This window comes from Vitis riparia, chromosome 2 (genome assembly GCF_004353265.1).
Source record: "Vitis riparia cultivar Riparia Gloire de Montpellier isolate 1030 chromosome 2, EGFV_Vit.rip_1.0, whole genome shotgun sequence".
NCBI classification, from domain to species: domain Eukaryota; kingdom Viridiplantae; phylum Streptophyta; class Magnoliopsida; order Vitales; family Vitaceae; genus Vitis; species Vitis riparia.
The window spans coordinates 10,730,959-10,754,763 of NC_048432.1; the positions used below are offsets into that span (position 1 = coordinate 10,730,959).

A 23,805-nucleotide genomic window follows, 5' to 3' on the forward strand; every position below is an offset into this window, starting at 1 on the left:
GTTGCCAATAAAAAAAGGTTTCCTATTTGAAGTTCTGTATCAGAATCTGCTCATGCAAGTCATGATTCATTTGCTGTTTTAATATCTTCGACCATACTTCATCCTTAAAAGTTTCTGATATGCCAAACTTTTTCTAAATCTCATGCTATATCACAAAAAGCTTTTCTTACTTTACTTTTGCAGGCAATGAGCCACAAGGGCCTTGCTACTTAATTTGAATCAATTAACTTGAACAATAAAGTTATTACATCTTTAAAACTATGACCATCACAAGAAAAAGCATAGGAAAGAACCAACCTCTTAAGACCAGATTTATTGATTCTTCTTCATCCGGGAAGTAGAAGATGAGGATCTCAAATCGTGGCTGGAAGTCCTAATCATGAAAAGAAGGGTTTCCACAAGCATGGCACAAACCAATCCAAGGATTCCTCCAGCAGCATTCTGAAATTTAGGATTAGAGAACCATCAATTTCAGTAACACTATATTTAAAGAGAACCAAACTTACAAAGAAAATAATCTCCCATGAGGAATAGAGAAACGTGTTTTAACATTTTTCAAGAAATAGAACTTATATAAATTCAAGGTCACTGAAAGGGTACCATGACAGGGTTGTGACTAAACAATGCTCTGAATGCAGCATATCCAACCAAATAGCCAGAAAACATTGTAACCACAACATGTAAACCTGCAGTGAGTTTAAGACTGATATTAGCTTCAGTGCATCCAAATGAAGGTGAAGAGCACATAGAAACAACATCTCAGAAGTTAAATAAACATCTAGTACAACCATTGGAAAAAGAGAGCAAAAAAAGAAAAAATAGAATGAAACATCTGTGGTTAAAGGATAAGGGAAAAGGGAAAACACTAAATTATCGGGGAACTCAAACTTTAGTTTAAAATTTGTGGAACTCAACAATTTTTATTCTTGAATTTTGACAAAATGATATGGTATTTATATTGTAAAATTCTACAAAATTAGGAAAATAAATGCTCATTTGGATTCACTTCTTGATTTCTATTTTTAAAATAGAAAACAGTAGTAACTTCTATATATAAAATATAGTAACTTTTATATAAAAAGTATGGATTAACCTTATATTCTTAAAAATTACTTTTAAAATTTTTTAAATTTTAGGAACTAAAATTTTTTTAATACCTCAATTTTTTTAAACAATTTTTAAGAATCATTACATTTTTAAGATAAGTCTCAAAGAGTAGTTGAATTTTATATAGGAGTGACTATCATTTTCTATTTTTAAAAACAAGCATATATAAATGACACCTAAATTACACAAAATCAGAAGGTTGACTGATTCCTAGAAATCCTCTACTGTAAAAATCAAGAAAATAAAACAGGACATATACAACCATATAATCTCATAAATCAGGAATTAATTCGCTGGTATTTTCAACTAGATTAGTCAACATACCCAAAGTATATGTGTGAGTGTGTGTGTGTGGAAACTTAGTCCACAAGTCCAACTGGAATGGGCATCAATTTACAAACTAGGCAAGCAACTCCCCAAGTCTACGTAAGCAAATTCATTTCAGACGTCAAGATCATGGTAAAGCAGCCAGTACAAATTCTGTAATCTACTTGAATTCATCTCAGAATTGCCTACACTTGCTTGTGTATAAACTAAACTACAGTCAAGAAATGATCATGGCCATGGAATTTAAGTGCACAGTGAATACCATCTAGAAAAAAAAAAAAAAAATTCTTAACTGTCAAACATGGAGGTGGCTTCACTTAAATTTAACCTATAAAAAAATCTCCAACTTCTGGGACTAAATGAATTTATGTGACAATAATCTTGCAATAATACAACTATTATTAGCTATAACTTATAAAAGAAAAAAAAATGCACAAATCTCAATAGTTATACGACAATGCAAATTAGAATGCCTAGAGCATAACTCAACTCAAATTAATAAAACCTTAATCCTAACTACCTGGTGTTAGGTTGTCAGTTACATGAATCCTTTTCACAACTAAGCTCTGTTGGAGTATCCTATCAAGCAATTCACCTCTATTAGATCTGTTAATATAATTAAATGTTTTCTGACTTGTTCCCAGAATGCTCACCTAGAATTCATATTATCAATGAGTTCTATGGTTTTCCACATTTTACACATCCCAAATTCTGCAAAATTCCCAAATCTTAAATTATTTCCCATCTTTACACACATCATAACTCATCCAACAAAATTCCCCAAGTATAAATCATTCCTTGTCACTGAATGGTTTCTGATTATGGTCTGTCATGATTCTTCTAGGTAGAATCAATGTACTAAACAGTCTCAGCAATATAAAAACCCAAGAAGGATGGAAAAGTATTTTAAGCTGGGGTATAATTATCCATCTTGATTAACAATGGGTAGTTCTATATTTCTAAAGATCCATACCCTTCTAAGTTAGTAAACTAAATTACTAACCAATGCCAAGGGAGTAAAAAAATTTTTAGAAGACATTTTTCTCTTTTCACCTTATGTTTGCCATTCAAGTTGATGACAATATATACACCCGAATTTAAGGTACTAAGAAATTTGAATTATTACATGTTTATCATATTTTTTTTCTACAAATCCAATTTAAAAAATTGAAGTTGCCATCACAAAATACAAGTCAAAAATTAAGATGGGGTTAAAGAGGTCAACCAAAGTTGACCCTTTATATTATTTTTGGTTGATGGCTCCCATTTTGTGTAACTCCATTCTAGATGACAGATCTATACCATGAAATGTTATATAAAACACAATGGAAACGTATCTTATTTTGATAGAAAATCATAAAATTACATTTACAGTGCCTAACAAAGTGGGGCACCACAATACACAAGATGTATATAAGGGTACCAAAAGGCAAAGAATAAGAACAGAGTAAAAAAAAAATAAAAAAATCCTCCTCTTACATTGATCCCAACCAATCAACAAAGTCTACCATAAACATTGATGCGTCATCTATGTCCATTTTTATCTAATCCAGAAAGTTATCCATAAAGGAGGTTTTGAGCATCAAACGGCATTCAATTTCTTTCCTTCAAGATAGTCCAAAATTAACACAAAGAAGCAGCCTCCCATACCTTCTTATGCTTATTCGCAACAAAAGAAACCTGCTAGCTTAAGAGGTTTGCTCTAACTGACATTACTTATACTATCCAAACAAGGAGAATACTAGTTGCCACAGAATTTTTGTTTTAGCACAATGAAGGAGAATATGATCAATTGATTCTTCTTCATCTCTACACATATAGCATCTATTCATGAAGCTTCAAGCATCCTTTCAACTGATCCATGGTCATTATCCTCTCCTAAGCTGCTTCTAGGCTGTCCAAACAAGCAACCTTAGGTGTTTCAATGTTAGATACTACCACAGTATCCTCACTCACTGTTAAGTTCATGTCTCCTCTTATTGATTCTTGTTATTCATCAAATGAATAGTTACACATCAGATGATGCTGGCTTCACATAACCTAATTGGCTGTTATCACAGAAGTGTTCATCCTAATATTGTGCAATATCACATGATATTCAATTTTTATGTCCTTAATCACCTTAATTTTAATTTTTAAACCACACATACTACCTAGCTATTCTTCCATCCTCAGAAAATGGATTACAGTGGTTCCTTTCTGCATGCAAAGTGTCCCACAGCTCTAAACTTGGATTCCATCTCCTATAGGATTCTAGTTCTAACATGAATGGGTTATATAATGCAGCTTTAAAAGATGGTCGACAAGGTGCTGGAGATGTCTGTATCCTTATAGAGAGATCTTTGACATGGGAGCTTGGATGAGGGCTTCCCTCAGTGGCTCCATACGTTAGCTTATTATAAGTTGGTTACTTTCCAAAAGAAGTACTACTTCAAAGTCCTTTTAAGCCAACTAGTTACCATAGAAACTTTTGTTCTTTCTCTTGCTTCTTTTGGTCTTTTATTAGGACATTCCTCCCATTTTTATTTCTCCACTACTTTTGTAATAAGCTATAGTTCTTATCCAGAAAACATAAAACAGTCACCATATTTCAATCAAAATGAAAGCAAATGTACATTCACCACTTTTTTTTGGACAGAATATACAAGTCCATACTTTTCCTTTTGATGTCTCCAGAATGATGAAACTAATTTTTGAAATTGGAAGGGGACAAACTTACAATAAAAATTATGAATCATTGGAAGAAAAAGAAAATAGAAGGGCAAAATCAAAAGAAAGAGAAAGCATGGATAAAAATAGCCAAAGTTGGAGATACCATCCTATTTGCTAAAGCAATAAGAGGTTCCTTGTAATTAATCCAATCAATTTTTAGAACCTATATGACATTACCATCACTCGTGATAACTAAAACATCAATCCTATGTTATTATTTCAATAGCCCAAGTGGTCCAAGGATTAGAAGGATTGGAGATGAAAAATAAATGTCAAATACACCTGTTATGGGGTTCAATTATTAGAAATGGAATTTCCAGAAAACGAACAGCTTGAAAGGTCGTATTCTGACAAAGAAAGATCCCTTGATAAAGATTCAATGAAAAATAGAGCGCAAAAAGATAATTTGATTTTTAACAGTTAGAGGAATGGAGTGTGTTGATTTTCCCTGAAAAGGAGCTTCCTTCTTTAAACCAATACAAAATAACTCAAAAAAAAAAGAAAGAATATTCCAGTTGTTCTTTGCACGAATCATCAATGTTATACTGCTATTCTGTTATAGAAGTTTATAACAAGGCATGGATGTATATGAAAGGATAAACAATGCTATAGCATCAACAACAACAATAATAAAATTACATGAATCAACTTGAGGCTAAATTCAGATAGAAAACTGAAAATTTTTAAGAAAGTTTCAGGAAAGGTTTGGCCGTCTTAATTTGGATAGCTGTTTAGGTGAAGTTCATGGAATTCATAGTAAATCATTAAAAAATTAATATCACCCAGGTCCTCCTAACTGGGTCAGAAATTCTAATGGATTCTTATTCCAGTAAAAGATAATCATTTTTATTGGACATGCACAAATCAAAGACCAAAACACCAGAAATTTGTGAATTTGTTTTCTTTTCCTTTTTTATCTCAAACAATTCCAAGACTAAAATTTTTACCCCCAAAAAATAAGTCTTAGTATTTGATCCAGAAACTTCAGACATGATGTGATGGAGGAAAGCCTTTTAAAGTTTATTCAAGGAAGAAAGGGAAGACCTAAGTAAACTTTAAGTATGATTAATATTAATTAGAATTGAATTAGATTGGTATTTGTTGGAGTCTAATTAGGATTAGCTAGTTGAGTTATAAATATAATTAGAATTTGAGTCATGATAGGTTATTAAAGTCCTAGTAGACTTTGGATGTTATAATTAGAATTAGAATCATAACAGGTTATTAGAGTCCTAGTAGACTTTGGATTTCTTAAAGAAACCTATAAATATGCTAATCAATGTAAATCAAATGAATGAATTGATATTAATAGTATTATATTTTCTTTCATTGCAAGGTTGCAACCCTCAATGGTGAGATTCCATTGATTTTCTTCTAGGTGAGACTCCTTGAAGGTCTTAGTGAGATGATAAGGTTTTCCATCTTTTCTTCATTGTTTCTTCTTTCTCTCTAATTCTTATCTTATAAGTTTCTCCACCATAAAATTTATTCCTTGTTCCTCTTCTTACACCCTAAAAATAAAACCCTAGTCCAACTACCCTTGAGTGTGGGCAACCATCCTACGGTTGTCCTACATCATGATGATTCAAGCTATGAATTCCATTCTAAATAAATAAATTTGCTTTCAACATTGAAATAAAAATATTACCAAACCCTAGCTGATCCTTGTAAGAAGCAAAAGGTTCATCGGTAGTCTTCTTTGGGGTAATATCTTTAACAAGCTCTTCATATGCATTCCTCTCTGCCATGTCCGCAAGCTTCCTCAGCCGTAGTTTCAATTCTTCACTCTGAAATTTCAGAAACCCAAAAAAGGAAGAACAAATAAATAAATATTATCATCCTCATCACCAAACCAAAGGCACAATCACAGTCCATTTAGCTCCAAATGGTCCAGGAAAAAGGAAAAATAAAAATAAAAATAAAGACTTCTGAAGCTTAAATTCTTGTCACCTACAATCCAAAAAAGGAAAATCGAATTACAAACTTCTTTTCCCACAATGGTCTGTTCGATTGCCGAGAAAAGTAAACAAGGAAAAAAGAAAAAAGAAATCAAAATCCCGAATTTTAATCCCCGAGAAAAAAAGAAAAAGAAAAAATCCTTTCACTTTGCCTAATGCAATTCAATTAACGCATTTAATTTAATCTAATTTAAACAAACACAAAGTCATCAATGATTTTGCAACGAAATCAAAATTCTCCTTTAGAAATGAAAAGAAAACTGAATTGCCATACGTTCCACACATTTAGCCTAATGCAATTCAATCAATATAGCCATCTGACTTAAGTTTTGTCAGCAAGCAAACAGAGAGAATGAGGAGCGATCTTGCAGTAAAAATGGAATTGTATTCATTCGTTGGTTTACCTTCTCTCTGGGTTTGGGGCTGGTGAAGATGAATTGGGATCCATGGAGGAGGCGTGAGAGCTTGGGCCGGGTCTGAGATGGGGAGGCGAACCAAAGGGCTCGGAGGGGCTTGTAGGGAAGGGTTGTTTGGGAGGCGAGTGTGGAAGCGGTGAGTTGGAGGTCTGCAGAAAGGTGTGGGTCTGTGGAGGCTGATCTCAGGAATGATCTTATGGTGTCTGTGTTACCTATGATGAGGCCGTTATGCTTTGAAGCCTCTTCCTCGCCCATCTTTCACGGGTCTCTGCTTCTCTGCTTCAAGGTCTCTCTGGTTTTCGAGCGTGGAAAGAGGAGGTGAAGGAAATTTGGCTGAGAAAGTTGTATTACACTCATTATGGGCCATACGGCCATGAAAGCACATATTGGCCCATTATAATTGGCCCAGAAAACCACCAGCATGTTTGGCCCAACTTTTCCTGGTATTGGAAAAATGTTGAGAAATTTTTTCATATTTTGTTTTATTATAAAAATATGAAAAAAAATTAAAATGAAATTATATTTTTAAAATTATTTATTATATATTTAAAACAGTTAAAATAAATTAAATAAATTTAAAATAGTATAAAAAATAATTTATTAATTTTAATCTATTTTTTCTTTCACTTTTCCCCTTTATTTTACTTCTTTTACATTTTTTCTCCAATTCTTTAGGGCCTAAGTCTAAAATGACAAGGATAAAAATATCGGAAATAGTAAAATATATATATATATATATATATATATATATATGAACTTCCATTTTATAAAATTTTTGAAACAAAAGTTAAAAAAAAATGGAAATTAGTCATAAAAAAACCTTGAAAAATGATAAAAACAAATAATACTACATAGGATAAAGTTAATTATATTAAAAAATAACACACACACACACACATATATATATATATATATATATATATAGATATGAGATAAAATTTAGGAAAATTGTATTTACATCAATCAAAGCTTTCTTTACATTCACCTTATTACACATCCACCTAAAAATTTAAAACATTAATACATCCATTTTATACTGAGAATGGCGAAAATTACAGATTAGTGAATAAATGTGCGATAATAGGAGACCTAACGATTTTAAGGATTTCAACAAGGGGTATTTAAGTCTTAAGAACTTTCATTAAAATGATAGATGCCAAAAAAGTGTTGGTGAATGCAAATATAATTTTCTCAAAATTTGTGACGTTAATATAACATGTGCTAATAAGAAATATAAATTTTGAAAATATATAATCAACATTAATCGCAAATTAATTTTTTTAAAACTAATTTTTAAATAAAATAATATATGTATATCAAAATTAATATAATGGATTTAACATAAATTAATAACAATGTCAAGCATAAATTAATGTTAATGTAGATATACATTTTATTGCCATATTTCAACGTTTAAAATTTAAACATATTACACCCAAAAAAAAATATTTATATTAAAAATTCTATAAAATTATTTAAATTTTTATTACTCAATCTATATTTATCTAGTTTTTATTAAAATTATCTAAAATTCCTTTAATATATTTATATTCATTTACTTGAAAAAATTACAAATAACCTATAAAATTATAAATTTTATTAGAATATTTTTATTAAAAAAAATTAAATCATTCAAAAATTTTAATACAATTTCATATAAAATATTTTATTTGAAAGTTTATTTTGGAAAGTTTCAATAACAATTTTTTTGATTTTTTATTGTGAATATATTTAAATTACTAAAATTATTTTCATTTAATAATTTTATTTTATGAAATATTAAAAAACCTATTTTGTTGTAAAATAATAAAGTGAAAGAAGAAGAAAACGAAAAAGAGAAATTAGAATGTAGGAAGATAACAAAATAAATTTTCATTAGAGGTATCTCACTTTTATAAAGAGTTATAAAGAGATATACATCAATAGGGATGATCAACCACAAGTTCCCATAATTCAATAATTTCCCATATTTTATAACACTCATCCTTGATGATCATAAAAATATGTTTCATTAAAACCTTACTAGGAAAAACCTTATGGGAAAAACTTTAATAAAGGAAAAATAGTACAATATTCTTTTGGATTATTATAACTGCCTCGTTAAAAGCCTTGTCAATAAAACCCAGTGGGACAAAACCTGGACGAAGGGAAAAAAAAATACAATGTAGTGATATTCTCATCAATTAGCTCCCTCTCATATTGACATGATTATATTTTCTCTAGTAGCACAACATAGAGATCTTTGAGTTGAGGTATTTCAATGAGCTTTTTGAGTATTATAGTTGACAATGCCTTTGTGAACAGATCTACTAAATTGTCACTAGATCTTACTCATCGAATATCAATTTCATCACTCTTCCGGAGTTAATGAAAGGAAAAGACTTGGGCGATATATACTTGATTCTATCACCCTTAATGTATCATTCTTTAAGATGTGCAATGCATGCAACATTATTAACTTGATAGCATTACCTTTGATGGAGGGTAGTCCACATGTTTCCATTATTTGCTTGATTGACCTCCACGATATTATCATACCACCATAGATAAATACATAACCCATTTGAGATCAAGTTTTGTAGGGGTTTGAAAGATAGTCAACATCTACATGTTCAAACAATTAAGATTCTGATCATTTGGAATAACATAGACCCATCTTGAGAGTAAATTAACATCATAATACATGATTGACTTTATTCTAATGTCTTTGAGTTGGTGCAGAACTATATCTTGAGAGTAAATTAACAAGGAATGCAATATCTGGTCATGTATAATTTGCAAGATTCATTAGTGCACCAATAACATTGTAATATGGTATTTCTAGACCAAGTAGTTCTTCATTATCTTCTTTAAGACATAAGAGATCCTTTTTCACTTCAAATGAATGAACTGTCATCGGAGAACTTAATGGATGTGATTTATCCATATGAAAGTGCTTCAAGACTTTCTTTGTATATATTGACTAATAAACTAATATTTCGTTTGAAAAGTACTTGATTTGTAAGCCGAGGAAACAATTTTGTTTTCCAGGATCTTTCATTTCAAATTTACTTCTCAAATAGTCAACTATTTTTGTAAGCTCTTCAAGAGTTCCAACAAAATTCAATGTTCCACATATACTATAATAATTACAAATATTTAACATAATGAATATGCATAAAGAAATAAGGTAATCCATACATACTTCTCACTTCAAATATTCATTGAAGTCATTGTACCACATGCCTTTGGACTGCTTAATCGATACAAGGATCTTTGTAACTTAATTGAGTATATGCTACAATGTTTTGAATTAGTTGCTTCAGGCATTTAAAATCCTTCAGGGATTTTCATATATATGTCATTATCTAAAGATCCATGTAAATATGCAGTAACGACATCCATCCATGAGACTCAAATTCAGTCATTTTGAGACTACTAAACAAATTAGATATCAAAATATAGTTGCGTCCATCATAAGAGAATATGTTTCTTTATAGTCAATAATAGGTCTCTATGAGAAACCTTGAGCTATGAATCACGCTTTATATCTCATGATTTTATTTTTCTCATTACACTTTCTTAAAAATACTCATTTATATCTAACAAGTTTGACAACTCTAGGTGTTTGGACTACAGGTCCAAATACTTCTCATTTTTGTAATGAATTTAATTTTGTCGAGATGTATTCTTTCAATTTTGACCAATCTTTTCTATGTTGTCATTTATCCATAGTTTCTAGTTTGGGATCCTCATCATTTCTTATGATTCCAATAGCCACTTGGAAAGAAAATATATTATCAATGATAAGAGTATTTCAATCCCATTTTTCTCCATATATAAGTAGATAATTGAGATCTCATCAATATCAGGTACTTGTACCTTTTCAAGAGCTAATTGTAAAATATATGTCTCTCATAGGGCTACTTGTTTAAACTGTGCCTCTTCAGGGGTTGCTTGAGATTGATCAATCATTCTAATAACTCACTTTATATGCAACTTCTTCAAGAGTGCCATCTTTCATATATCTTTCCTTATGTTTTTCTTTTCTAGGGAATGTGTTTGCCTTTTCAGGGTCTACCACGCTTCAAGTGTGCCTTAGACTCATTATTTAATTGTCCTTAAGGGACATCAACTCATTATTTAATTGTCCTTCATAAACATCAACTCATTATTTAATCGTCTTTCAGGGATATCAACTCATTATTTAATAATCATTTAGGGATATCAACTCATTATTTAATCGTTCTTTAGAGACATCAACTCATTATTTAATTGTTCTTCAGGGATATCAACACATTATTTAATTGTTCTTCAGGGACATCAATTCGTACTGGAATATTATAGGTCAGTGAAAATGATTGTCACTTTTTTTGCATCAATGAAAGCATTCGGTAGTTAATTTGCAAGTTCTTGCGAATAAATAATCTTTTAAACTTCTAGTTCATATTGGTTAGTACGAGGATTAAGATAAGTCAAAGTTAATGCATTCCAAATAATTTTATGTCATTCTTCTTGAATTGGCTCTTCTTCCCCCAATGGTAGGAAAATTGCCTCATTAAAATGATAATCTACACATGTCATTTTACCTTTTAAGTGTATAAGTAGACTAGTCACTAGATAAAAACTTCTGATTTTTATAATATACATTCATGTGACTTTACAATGAATTAATGCATCATAGTTTGCCCTAGGGGACCAAATTGGTCTTACAAAATTCTTCTGGATCTAGTATCATATAAAGTGTCATTCACATAGAATCAAATACTTCTAATGACATAGTATAAACTCTTCTGGAGCCTTTAATTAGGCTTCTATTGCTTAATATAATATTAACATTGTTAGTCATCAATGTTGTGCAATTAACGAGACAAGAGTATTATCAAAATAACAAGTCATAAAACATGTCATAAAGACCTTGCCTTTATAGAGTTGAAGAAATATTATTAGAGAGAAAGAGTTAAAATCAATGGAAAAATACTAGTTATCGATGATGACTTACCTTATTAAGTTGTGTAAAAGTAATGAAATCATATATAACATAATAAAACAAATATGCAAAAGATAATTTAAAGTTATATATTTCTTAAATATCTAACTAGGGGTCTCCAACGGGCAGGCCGAGCCGGGCCGGGCCGTAAATAGGAGGCCTGCGGCCCGAGCCATGCTAAAATGCTAGGCCCGCGGCCCGGCCTATGAGCCCGCAGGTTGGTGGCTTGGCGGGCGGGCCGGACCGGGCCGGCAGGCTTTTTGATTTAAGCCAAAATGGCTTTCAAAAAAACCAAGGGAAAGGAGAGGGGGGGATTCGAACCCCTCCCATCATGCTTAAACCTTAAGGGTTTAACCAACTAAACTACATTCTTTTTATGTTTATTAATTGAGTTAGTTATATGTATATAAAAATAAAGTATATTATTTTTTTTAAAAAAAATTAAAGGCTCCAACGGTCATGTGACCGTTGGAGCCTAACTCCAGCCCATGTGACCGTTGGAGCTAAGCCTCTGTCACATGGCCAATTATTTTGAATTTTTTTTTTTTAACCTTCCTATAAATACATTTTCTTCCTTTTCATTTTTTTTTCATCAAATTCTCTCTATTTCTCTCACATTCTACAATATTTCAAATTCTTTTATTTTTCCCTCAAATTATACAATATTGTTGGTGGTGCAAAACAAGCATTGGTGGCTTCAAGAGTTCAAATTTGTTAGGAATTTCTACATCGATTCTCTAATTGAGTAACATACTTCACCCCTACGACTTTATTTTTTTGTTACATTTTTTTTTATATTTATTACTTTATTATTTTTGGCATAATATTTTATCAATAATTATAATATGACAAGTGCTTCTTCATCTAGTCCATGTGATGAAATATCATCAAACAAAAAATTTACTTCAAATATATGGAATTTTTTTGATAGAATAGAAATAATTTTAGAAAATAATAAAAAAGAAATAAAAGCAAAATGTAAATTTTGTAATAAATTTCTTACTGGTGGCTCAAATACAGGCACGAGTCATTTAAAAAGACATCATGAAAATTGTAAAACTAAAAATAATGTAGATATTAGAAATTATATGCAATTAGGTAAAAATGAAAGTGGAAATTTAAAAACATTTTCTTATGATGAATCTAACTGTCGTGAAGAAATGATTGATTATATAATAAGAGCAGAACAACCTTTCAACATGATGGAAACTCATGATTTTGCAGGAACAATTCAATGAGGTATTAATCCTCAATTTAAAGGTTGGTCTGGAAATACAGTTAAAAGAGATATTATGAAAAAATTTTATACACAAAAAGAAATTTTAAAATTTTTTTTTGCAAATTTTGAAGGAAATATTTGTTTAACATCTGATATTTGGACATCTTTAACTCACACTGGTTTTTTATGTATAACTGCTTACTACATTGATAATGAATGGAAATTAAATAAAAGAATAATTTCATTCAAATTAATAAATGCTCCACATAGTGGTAAAAATATAGCATCTTTAATAAATGATGAAATTATAGATTTAGGCATTCGTGATAAAATATTGACAATAACATTTGATAATGCTGCTAATAATGATGCAGCAATACATAGACTAAAACTATATTGGCAAGTAAAAGAAGATCATGCTAAAATATTTCATGTGTGTTGTTGTGCACATATTTTAAATTTAATTGTAAAGGATGGATTAAAAAATGTTGATAGTACATTGGAAAAAATTAGAGGCATTGCATATAATATTAATAGTTCTCAAGTAAAACATGAATTATTTTTTTATTGTTGCAAAATGTTAAATATGAAAAGAAAAAATATAAATTTGGATATGGTCATTAGATGGAATTCCACATATAAACTTTTACAAAATATTACAAAATATAGAAAAGTAGTCGAATTATATGAAATACAATTAATTAACAATGATTGTGAAGCAGATATTTATGCATTAAATGATTATGATTGACATATTGCGGATCTTTTAAGAGATCTTTTTGAAATTTTTGATACTTCAACAAACATTTTTTGTGGTGTATATTATCCAACTTCAAATCGAGTTATTATGCAAATAACTAATATTTTTATTGTACTTCAAAAATATTTAAGTTTGGAAATATTTAATGATACAATATTTGCAATGATAGAAAAATTTAGAAAATATTGGGGAGAAATACCTTTAATTTTTTATATTGCTTTAATTGTGGACCCTAGATTGAAATTTGAAGCTTTGGATGAATGGTTAACAATTATTTATTTTAATGACCAAATAAAAATTGAAGAAATTAAAAATGAAATAAATTCATTATTATATAATTTATATAACTATTATAAAGAAAAATATGGTAATAATGTTAATACTATTAAATTACCACCTACATCTACAAACTCCTCATCTTTTTATAAAGGAGCTCTAGAAATGTTGAAAAGTCGAAAAAAGACAACAAATAGTTCTCCAAATAATACATCTGATTTAGATAAATATCTCAATACTGATATAATTTCATTTGAAGATCAAGAAGATTTTGATATTTTAATATGGTGGAAATCACATCAACACAAATATCTTGTGCTTTCTATAATTGCTCGTGATGTACTAACAGTTCTTGTGAGTACAGTTGCATCAGAAGCTACTTTTAGTGCAGGTGGAAGAGTAGTTAGTAAAAAACGATGCAACTTAGCGCCAGATGTTATTGAAGCAGGGATATGTGTGAAAGATTGGGAAATAACAGATAAAAGGATGTACGATTCCATTCGAGAAACAGAGATGCTTGCTGATATGGAATCTTTAAAATTATCAAGATCTTCATGGATGCATGATAGTTCGCCATCACCGCCAGAAAATAATGACTAAATGTATATTATATTTTTATTTTTATTTTTTGTGGTTGAAAAATACAGATGATTGATAAATAAATAGGTGTCAACCTAGTTGGGATGTATTTATTTTGTAGTGATGTAAACTTTTCCCACATTTTCAAATGTAATTATACATTCAATGAATAAAATTTTGAAATGAATATTTTTTTTAATACTTTTTATTTTTGTAGTTTTTTTTTAAAGGGCCGGGCTTAAGGGCCGGGCTCGGGCCCGGCGGGCTTGGGTCGGGCTTTAGCCCGTCGGGCCGGCTGGGCCTAAAGCGGGCCGCGGGCTTTTTGGAGACCCTTATATATAACACATTGGATTTTATAAGTGTGGAATAATTTATACATGAAATAACTAGAAAATATTTCAATAATCAAACTAATTGCAATGATAGATCAATAATTTTTATTCAAATATTATTATGATTTAAATCAATGTGTAAAAATTAATTCATAAATCAAAATTTCAAGAGAACATATTACAATTTAAAGCATCCTATTATCTCAAAACTTTAATTGAAACACTATAAATCTGTCTAAATATATATGTAAAGATATAACATAATCCATTAAGAACAATAGTTGAACCTATTGTAATTTCAAAATTATTTTTGATAATGAAATTATTGTATTAATAAAAATACCATATGTGGTAACATGCAATAATATATATTATTTTATATGATTTAAAATTTTCAATCATAAAAACATGTTATAAAGAAAATTGACATGCAAAATCAATTTATTAATCATATGACCAAGTAATATATTTCACATGCATCCAAAAAATCTCATTTTTTCTAAATCAAAAGATTATTGAGTATTAAACAACTAAAATAAAAAATAAAAAAAATTTCAAACTATCACCTCTAATACAAAAATATTATACTTTCATGCAATAAAAAATTCCACATTTATATGTAAAATCTTATACTAATGACTATATAACTTCTAATAATAGGAATTTATAAAAACTATCAAACACTTATCTATTTGTATAACTTGATATGCAAAATATTAATATTTTGATAATATATAAATAATATCAATATGTTTATTATCATAGCTTCAGGCTATAATATATTCTACTATAACTTTTGGTTATATGAATTTCATAAAGTTGTACAAAATTCTTAGTTAACAATTTTGTTCTTTATGACTCTAACTATAAGAAAGTACATATTAACAACTTTGCCATAACCTTTGGTTAGTACAAAGAATATTAATTTTCTTATTTTTATAACTTCGGGTTATGAATAATAATATTTATATAACTTCTGGTTATTATATATATATATCTATATATATATATATATATATATATATAGCTTTTGACTATACAAGTTTTAAAAATTATTAATTTACTAACCTTTTCTTCATAACTTTAGGGTATGAATAATTAAAATTTGAATAATGTTATAATAACATTAACCAATTGACAATTATATGATATAACTTCTGGTTATATAACAAAATTTAAAAAATTTATGTATCTTCTAGCTACATAGTTGTTCATTGACAATTTTGTTTTGTATAACTTCTGATTATATAAGAGAATTAGAAATTGTATGCATAACTTCTTGCTATGAAACAATTGTTTATAAAAATTGTTTTCCATAATTCCTTTTATGAAAAATAAGTGAATACGAAATAAAAATTAAAAGTTAATATTTTTCATAACTTCGGATTATGATCATTTTGTCAAAACAAGAAAATATAAAAATTTGTACATAGTTTTAGGTTATGAACTATTTTTTTTTTTTTATGTAAATTTGTGCACAGTTTCAGGCTATGAACTATTTATGTATAACTTCTAGCTACACAATATAATTAAAAGAAATTAATGAAATTAAAAGTTAATATTTTTCATAACTTCAAACTCTGATTATTTTGTCATAACAAAAAAATATTTAAATTTGTACATAGCTTCAGGCTATGAACTATTCATTGTGTAAATTTGTGCATAACTTTAGGCTATGAAATATTCATTTTATACCTTCTGACTATATAATATTATTTTGTATAACTTCCAGTTATATTGTATAATTAAAAAAAATTATTAGTTATATACATAGCTTCTGGTTATATATTTGTAATTTTGGATTTGAACATAGCTTCATAAGCTATTCATTATATAACTTCTGGTCATATACTGTTGTTTTATATAACTGGAAGTTATATAATATAATTACAAAGTAATTAGGATCATATGCATAACTTCCGACTATGTATTTGTAATTTTATAATTTACCCCATAACATATGGTTATAAAGATTATGCATATTTTTCATAACTTCTAATTATGAATTTTTCTATATATAACTTCTAGTTAGTAAATAATTAAAATCTATAATTATATGAAATATAATTCACATAGCTTCTGGCTATGAGATAAAGTAAATAAAAATAATAATAATACGATCCATATTATTCATGTTTCATTCGAAGAGAATAAGACTACATACCTATAAGAAATTTTGTAGATGAATTCTTCTCTTTTTCGTTTCTACATCGAGTATTCTTCTCTTTTTGTATATACTCAGAGCATTTTCTATATACTCCGAGTGTCATGTTGATAACATGTTGTAAAATAATAAAGTGAAAGGAGAAGAAAACGAAAAAGCGAAATTAGAATGTAGGAAAAGAATGAAATGAATTTTCATTAGAGGTATCTCCTTTTTATAAAGAGTTACAAAGAAATGTATATCAATATGGATGATCATCCACAAGTTTCCATAATCCGATAAATTCTTATATTTTATAACATGATTATTTGTGTTAAAATTTAAATAATTTGTCATGCCTAAGAAGTTATAAAATTTTTTTTTAAAAAAAATTTATTATCATATTTAAATTCTTAAACCTAGCGAATAAAAAATTCAATAATTTTCAATAAGCACGATATTCAATAATTTAAGCTGTAAAATAGTAATTTTAGACTTTTTATATTATCGGAAGAATGACTCAGAATACCATACAATCCAATTTGATTTATAAGTGAAATTTGATTTTTATTAGAATTATTTTTTATTCCGTTCATAGAAATGATCCAAACCCCCCTTAAGGTAATGATAAACATGTTATAATTTTAGAAAACCGTATAGTATTGACCCAAACCTACTCACTTCAAAAGTTTGTGTTCAAGCCGCTTTTATTGATCCAACTCCCCCAATCCTTTTTGTACGAAGAAGTCAAGGGTTGGTGGCTGTTTGAGCATGAGCTTGGAATGGTGTCATGCTCATTGATGGGCTACACCCTTCTGACCTTCTTTAAGTTTATCTTCTGTCTTTGTCTTTTTCACTCTTTTTCGAGGAAAAAGATCTACTCAGATGAAGCCTTTAACGTCTTAAGGCCGAGTATTTAATTATTACGCTTTTCCAGTATTGCATTAAACTTAAAATTAAAGGGGTGTTATTAAATCAATTTAATGAATTAATATCTCTTAATAATTTAATCATTAATTAAATTAAATATCTTTGATAAAATAAATTTAAAATATTAAGTTATTATTATTATTTTTTAATTTTATTTGTCCATATCTAATTAGTAAATAGCCAATCAAAACGGGGAACAACAACAGGGTCTTCGTTTGAAGACGTTGGATGTTTGAATTGGTCAATACTGTGTGCTTGAATTGCCGCCCATTAAATTCAACTCCTAAGATCAGAATGGGCCCACCACATAGTTGTAGTCAAACATGTTATTCTAAAAAAATAGAAGCAAATATGTAAATAATTTCTATTAAAAATCGTGCCCATTGTTTTAAAATTTACCCATCATCAATTATTTCAAAATTCAATACCTAGGGTATTTTTAACGATTGTATTTTACAACAATTTTCTGTTTTTTTTTAAATAGAAAAAACAAGAAAAACAATTAAAATTTATTTTTATTTTCTATTCTTAACCATGGAAAACAAAATATTTTTAAAAAAGATCTTTTAAAACCTATTTAATAATTGTTTTTAAAAGCAGCTTTTAAGAATTGTTCTTTAATATTTTGTATAAAGAAAGTCTAATTAAAAATCTAAATTATTTTTAATATTTTAAAATATGTTTTATAAATAAATTTTATATCTAATATTGTATTTTAAATCATTTTACGTATTTATATAATTATTTTAAAAAAATAAAACATTAAATATAAAAATTATTTTTAAAAATTAAAAAAATAAGTTAATAATATTTCAAGTTATTAATTAGATTTTTTTTTACAAAACATCATACTATGAATTTCAAAAATTATTTTTAAAAACCATTTTAAAAAATCATTACCAAATAAGGCTTTAAATTCAAGTTATTTCTTTTTTAAAAGACTATTTTCTATTTTGAAACTATTATGTTTTAATAAATATATTTTTTTTGGAAATAATTACATCTTTTGTCAACATCATTTGTTGACCTGTAACAACCCACTACAATATTCTTTTTATTTTATTTTATTTTAAACAGTAATCATAACAATATTATAAGAGTTAATGCTTAACAATAACAATTTCATGACATTTTTTTTTTTGGCATTTGTTAGTAATTCTACTCAAATTATTTTTGTTGAAAATATTTTTCTAAAACCGTTTTTAATAGATCCACTTATTAAGTGTTTTTTAAAAAGTCATTACAAGAAATTTTTTAACACTATAAATGAATTTTCAGATTTGTAAAAATATTTTCTAAATTTTATCAAACATCTATTATTTTTTTTCAAAAATATTTTTAAGTTAAAAATATTAATTTCCTGAAATCACTGTTAAACTGACTTTAATTTTATTAAAAGTTATAATCACACAATAAACAAGTTTTAAAATAATTTAAATTAAAAGAATGTTGGGGATTAAAATATCTTGTAAAGGAACTTAAGAAACTATGGACCTGTTTGACGATGATTCTCATAAACAATTTTTTGTTTTTTAAAATAAAAAAATAAAAAAAATGTGTTTGATAATTATCTATTTTCTTATATTTTTAAGGAAAAAAACATTTTTTAATTATTTTTTTACTGTTTTCACATGGTTGTTTTTAAAAATAGTTTTTATGAATATGAAAAATGGTTTAAAATAAAATATTAAACATAAAAATTATTTTTAAAACATATTTAAAATTATTAAAAATAGATTAAAAATATTTTAAATTTTAAAACAGATTTTTATTTTATAAAACATTAATGAACAATTTTTAAAAGCTTTTCCAAAAAACTATTTTTGAGAACAATTACCAAACAGGTCTTAAGCTAATATTCAAATTAATTAGCCTTTTTAAAGTTTAAAAACTCTTTTATTTATTAAACAACTTTTAATTAAAAAATTAATTTAGTAATTATAAATTCAAGGGAAGTAATATTAATATTACATCTTTCCACTGTAAAAGAGTGTGGAGATGAGGAAAGCAAAAGAGCGTGAAGATGAGGAAAGGTTTCAGGGTTAGTGTTAAGCAAAGCCAGTTATCAATTTTAACAATAAAAAAAAAGTTGTTTTATTAAAAGGGTTATTTAAAACCTAAATTCGAAAAAAATGATAATATAACTTTTTTTTGGACAAAAATATCCTCGTATAATTTATTAATTTATATCTCATATAAAGTATTTTTTAGATAAGAAGTATAAGGCTAAAAATGTTAAAACGAGATTAAATATATGTAATTTTCAAAATATTGAAATTATTTTTCTAAATATGGGTATTATCTTATCCCTTTTATCAAATATTTCATAAAAAAAGCCATAAGCTCCAAAACGAAGTATTTTTAGAATTAATTTTGAAAATAGTTTTTAATTTTTAAAAATTATTTATCATATTTTGTAAAATAAAATTTTGTTAGGGAATTATAATATCTTAACATGTTTTTTTTTTTTTTTTAATATTTTTAAATACATTTTAAAAATAATTCTTATATACATTGCTTTATTTTTAATCATTTTTTTATATTTATATAATTATTTTTTAAAATAAGTGAAAAATATTAAAAATATTTTTTGAAAATATTTTTTTTTATTTTAAAAAATTATTTTTTTATTTTTTTTATTGTCAAACATGATTTTTTATTTTTAAAAATTAAAAAATTATTTAAAAAAAAAGGAGCATTATATTTGGTTCTTAAAAATTCGAGGATATATATATTATTTTTTCTTTTTTTTTGGGATAGCTGAGATTTAATCTCTTTCATACAATGGTTAAAAAAAAAACGAGGCAGGCTACCTCCCCCGCGCCCGTAGAATTTTTCATATATATATATATATATATATATATATATATATATATATATATATATATATTTATTTATTTATTTATTTATTAAAATATATTTTATTTAATTATTGTTTTGTGAATGAATACGTGTCGAATGGTGGTGAGTTAGACAGCAGGAGATTAAACTACCACCGGGCTTCGGGGCACTTGGGACTTTCTTGTGGTGCAGCATGTGACCTGCCTGACGTTCCCCACCAAACCCCTTTTCATCGTCTCATCATATATGCATTCAAGTCTCTTTCTCCCTCCATAACAACCACCTCTCTACCATCTACACCCCGCCACGCTCTTTGAATGCTAGATCTCTCTTTCTCCGCCCGCCCTTCTCCCCTCTTTAAATACCCACTCACCAATCTACCTCTCTTCTACCACAAACCTACGCACATCCTCACCAACCTCTCTCTCCTTCTCTCTCTCTCTCTCTCTGCAATGGCAGAGGCTCCAGTTTCTCCACACCACACGTCTCCAATTGTGTGTGTCATGGACGCCTCCAGCACCCTCGGCTCCACTCTCGTCGGCAAGCTCCTCCTAAGAGGCTATACGGTCCATGCTGCGGTCCAAAACCATGGTCGCTTCCCTACCCTCTTAATTTACCGTTAATTCATCTGGAAGAAATTGGAGTACTTAATTGTTTTTTTTTTGGTTTGTATTTGATGAGCAGGTGAAGTTCAACTGTTGAATGGGCTTTCTTGTGATACCCAGAAGCTGAAGATCTTTCACTCTGATCCCTTCGACTACCAGAGCATAATGGACGCGCTCAAGGGCTGCTCCGGCTTGTTTTACACCTTCGAGCCTCCCCATGACCAGACTTCCTATGATGTATGCCCACTAATTCTCTCCATCTTCTTCAGTTTAATTTTAGTCTCTTCTACTTAGAATCAAGATTTTAACCCGAAATTCAATCCAAAACTTCAAGAATTAGACAGAATCAACGCAAACAAATTTAATTAAATGAAGTGGGGCTTGTGTAATTTGTTAGAAAGTGATGAGAAATGATATACAAAAAAGGCTAAGTTTAATTACGATAACAAGTAGAAGGGTACACAACAAGTTAATTATAAAAGGAGAGGGGGTGGAGGTGGCGGTCGGGGTGGGTGGGCAAGAGGTTTGAATGGTTGGTGGCGTTTGACTCACGTCAAGTTATTCATGCTGGGGGCTGCTTATAAATTGCTTGTCAATTCCAACTTGCTGTTAGCTTTGTACAAGTCGTTTCTCTCTCTCTCTCTCCCTCACCACTCTCTAGCCCACGCGTGCTTCCACGCTTCCATGAATTATTTTGCTAGTGCGCAACCCCTTTATTTCCTATGTCTTTATATTCACGGACAACCCACTAATTGAAGTACTCTGGAGCAGGAACTAATGGCAGACGTGGAAGTGAGAGCAGCCCACAATGTAATTGAAGCATGCTCACAAACAGAGACAATAGAGAAAGTAGTTTTCACATCATCAGTAACAGCAGTCGTTTGGAGGGATGATCGTAAATCAATACCATCCGATTTGGACGAGACACATTGGACGGACATCAATTTTTCTCGTAAATTCAAGGTAAAATATATTAATTACTTGATGTATTAATTATACCCACATTCTTGTTTTTTTCTTAAATTTTTTGCTTAAATTAATGTTTCGATTTTATCCACAGTTGTGGCATGCGATGTCGAAGGCGCTGGCAGAGAAGAGTGCATGGGCCTTGGCCATGGACAGGGGAGTTCATATGGTGTCCGTCAATGCAGGATTGTTGATGGCTCCTGATCTCACCATCACTCATCCCTATTTAAAAGGAGCGGCTGAGATGTACGAAGATGGCGTTTTCGTGACCGTTAGTGTTGACTTCTTGGTGGATGCCCACATCTGCGTCTTCGAGGATGTCTCATCCTACGGTCGATATTTGTGCTTCAACCATATCATCAATAACAATGAAGATGCCCTTAAGCTTGCCAAAACGTTGGCTCCATCTGCTCCTTCACCACCTCAGAGGTGAGTCCACGATGAGTTTCTACCATAATTTCCACATGATTCACGGTTTTGAGTTTGGGGATCACGGAGCTTGATGTTGCTCGTCCGCATGTTATAACTCGCTCTCCTTTTCCTCTGCAGCTGCGACCAGGATATGAAGATGATCCAGCAGAGAATAAGCAACAAGAAGCTGAACAAACTGATGGTCAATTTCGCGGGTGGGCCCAAGGACAGGATGGAGACGATCGGAAAAACCAACGGTGATGCGAGTTTACACGTCACCAGCAGCATATCATTTTGAGAAAGCAAAAATGAGGAAGATGCTTTTGTATGCAGTGAAAATCCCCTCTTTCTATGGAGAATAAATCTTGTACATATGGTATTGTATTTATTGATTTCAATTAATTCCCATGAAAGTCCCCACGTGGCAACTATCACCAGGCTGGGATATGAAAAAGTCAACGTCGAAAGACACAGCTGGGGTGAGACAATAAGAAACATTTAAGACAGCCATGTGCGATATGAAGGGGAGTGGGAATTTGGTGAAATTCTTTTTAGGTATAATATAATTGACTATAATTCATTTACGCATCCACATCACACTTTGATTCTGTTGTCAGTTTTTTAACATGAATATCCCGTTGAATAATGTTGACCAATCTGAATTAATTTTCTTTAATGTTTTTTATATAAAAAATTTAATTTTTATTAGAATTAAATTTTATAATTTTTTTTTGGAATTTTGATCGGGTTTTTTTACCTTTTATATTATTTTGTTTATTTTTTCTTTTTGAATGAGCTATTATTGTATTATAACCATAATACGAACAAAATTTTCTTAATTCTTTTTTATTATCTTGTTTTTCCTTTTTCATTTGACTATTTAATTGGAGATATGTAGGAATGGCAACGGGGCGGGTTTGGGACGGGTAATTCCCATCCCATTTCCGCACCCGATTAAACAATCATTTCTCATCCCCGGCTCAAACCCGTTTCGGGGCAGGTTGATTGTTCCCATCCCCGTTAACAAAAAAATTAATAATCTCATCCCCGCCCCGTCCCAAATGCCATTGAGCCCTAACCCTAACTGGTGATGAACAAACCTCATACCCAAATGCACTTTCCTTTCACTGATTATGATAATATACCAAAAAAATGAAAAAATAATATCAAAGTTGAAATTAACATCACAACAATCATTCATTTTAAGCCCATAGTTAGCTTAAATGATTCAAAATTAGTGCAAAACACCAAAAA

The 23,805-nt window shown here is 29.2% G+C and overlaps 2 protein-coding genes across 2 annotated transcripts; one reads left to right on the forward strand and one right to left on the reverse strand.

The window, feature by feature from the left end:
• Positions 1 to 128: 128 nt before the first annotated feature.
• On the reverse strand, positions 129 to 6,837 carry LOC117927619. The gene is made up of 4 exons (XM_034847236.1): positions 6,509 to 6,837; positions 5,795 to 5,933; positions 601 to 686; positions 129 to 441 (listed from the first exon to the last, which is right to left on the reverse strand). Exons 1-4 carry the CDS (start codon positions 6,773 to 6,775, stop codon positions 313 to 315), a joined length of 621 nt encoding a protein of 206 aa, XP_034703127.1. The 5' UTR covers positions 6,776 to 6,837; the 3' UTR covers positions 129 to 312.
• Positions 6,838 to 20,883: 14,046 nt separating this feature from the next.
• LOC117907872 (cinnamoyl-CoA reductase-like SNL6) lies at positions 20,884 to 23,143 on the forward strand. Its single transcript, XM_034821546.1, has 5 exons — positions 20,884 to 21,160; positions 21,254 to 21,411; positions 21,946 to 22,137; positions 22,235 to 22,569; positions 22,690 to 23,143. The coding sequence occupies exons 1-5, from the start codon at positions 20,887 to 20,889 to the stop codon at positions 22,847 to 22,849; spliced, it is 1,119 nt and encodes a 372-aa protein (XP_034677437.1). The 5' UTR covers positions 20,884 to 20,886; the 3' UTR covers positions 22,850 to 23,143.
• Positions 23,144 to 23,805: the final 662 nt, after the last annotated feature.

Bases quoted from the DNA above. Each gene is read 5' to 3' on its own strand.
- LOC117927619 (XM_034847236.1), bottom strand. From the start codon at position 6,775: ATGGGCGAGGAAGAGGCTTCAAAGCATAACGGCCTCATCATAGGTAAC. The intron at 5,934-6,508 runs GTAAACCAACGA...CTGAAATTTCAG, and splicing joins GCCCCAAACCCAGAGAGAAG to AGTGAAGAATTGAAACTACG. The intron at 687-5,794 runs GTAATATTTTTA...AACTCACTGCAG, and splicing joins CAAGGATCAGCTAGGGTTTG to GTTTACATGTTGTGGTTACA.
- LOC117907872 (XM_034821546.1), top strand. From the start codon at position 20,887: ATGCTAGATCTCTCTTTCTCCGCCCGCCCTTCTCCCCTCTTTAAATAC. The intron at 21,161-21,253 runs GTCGCTTCCCTA...TTTGATGAGCAG, and splicing joins TGCTGCGGTCCAAAACCATG to GTGAAGTTCAACTGTTGAAT. The intron at 22,138-22,234 runs GTAAAATATATT...TTTTATCCACAG, and splicing joins ATTTTTCTCGTAAATTCAAG to TTGTGGCATGCGATGTCGAA.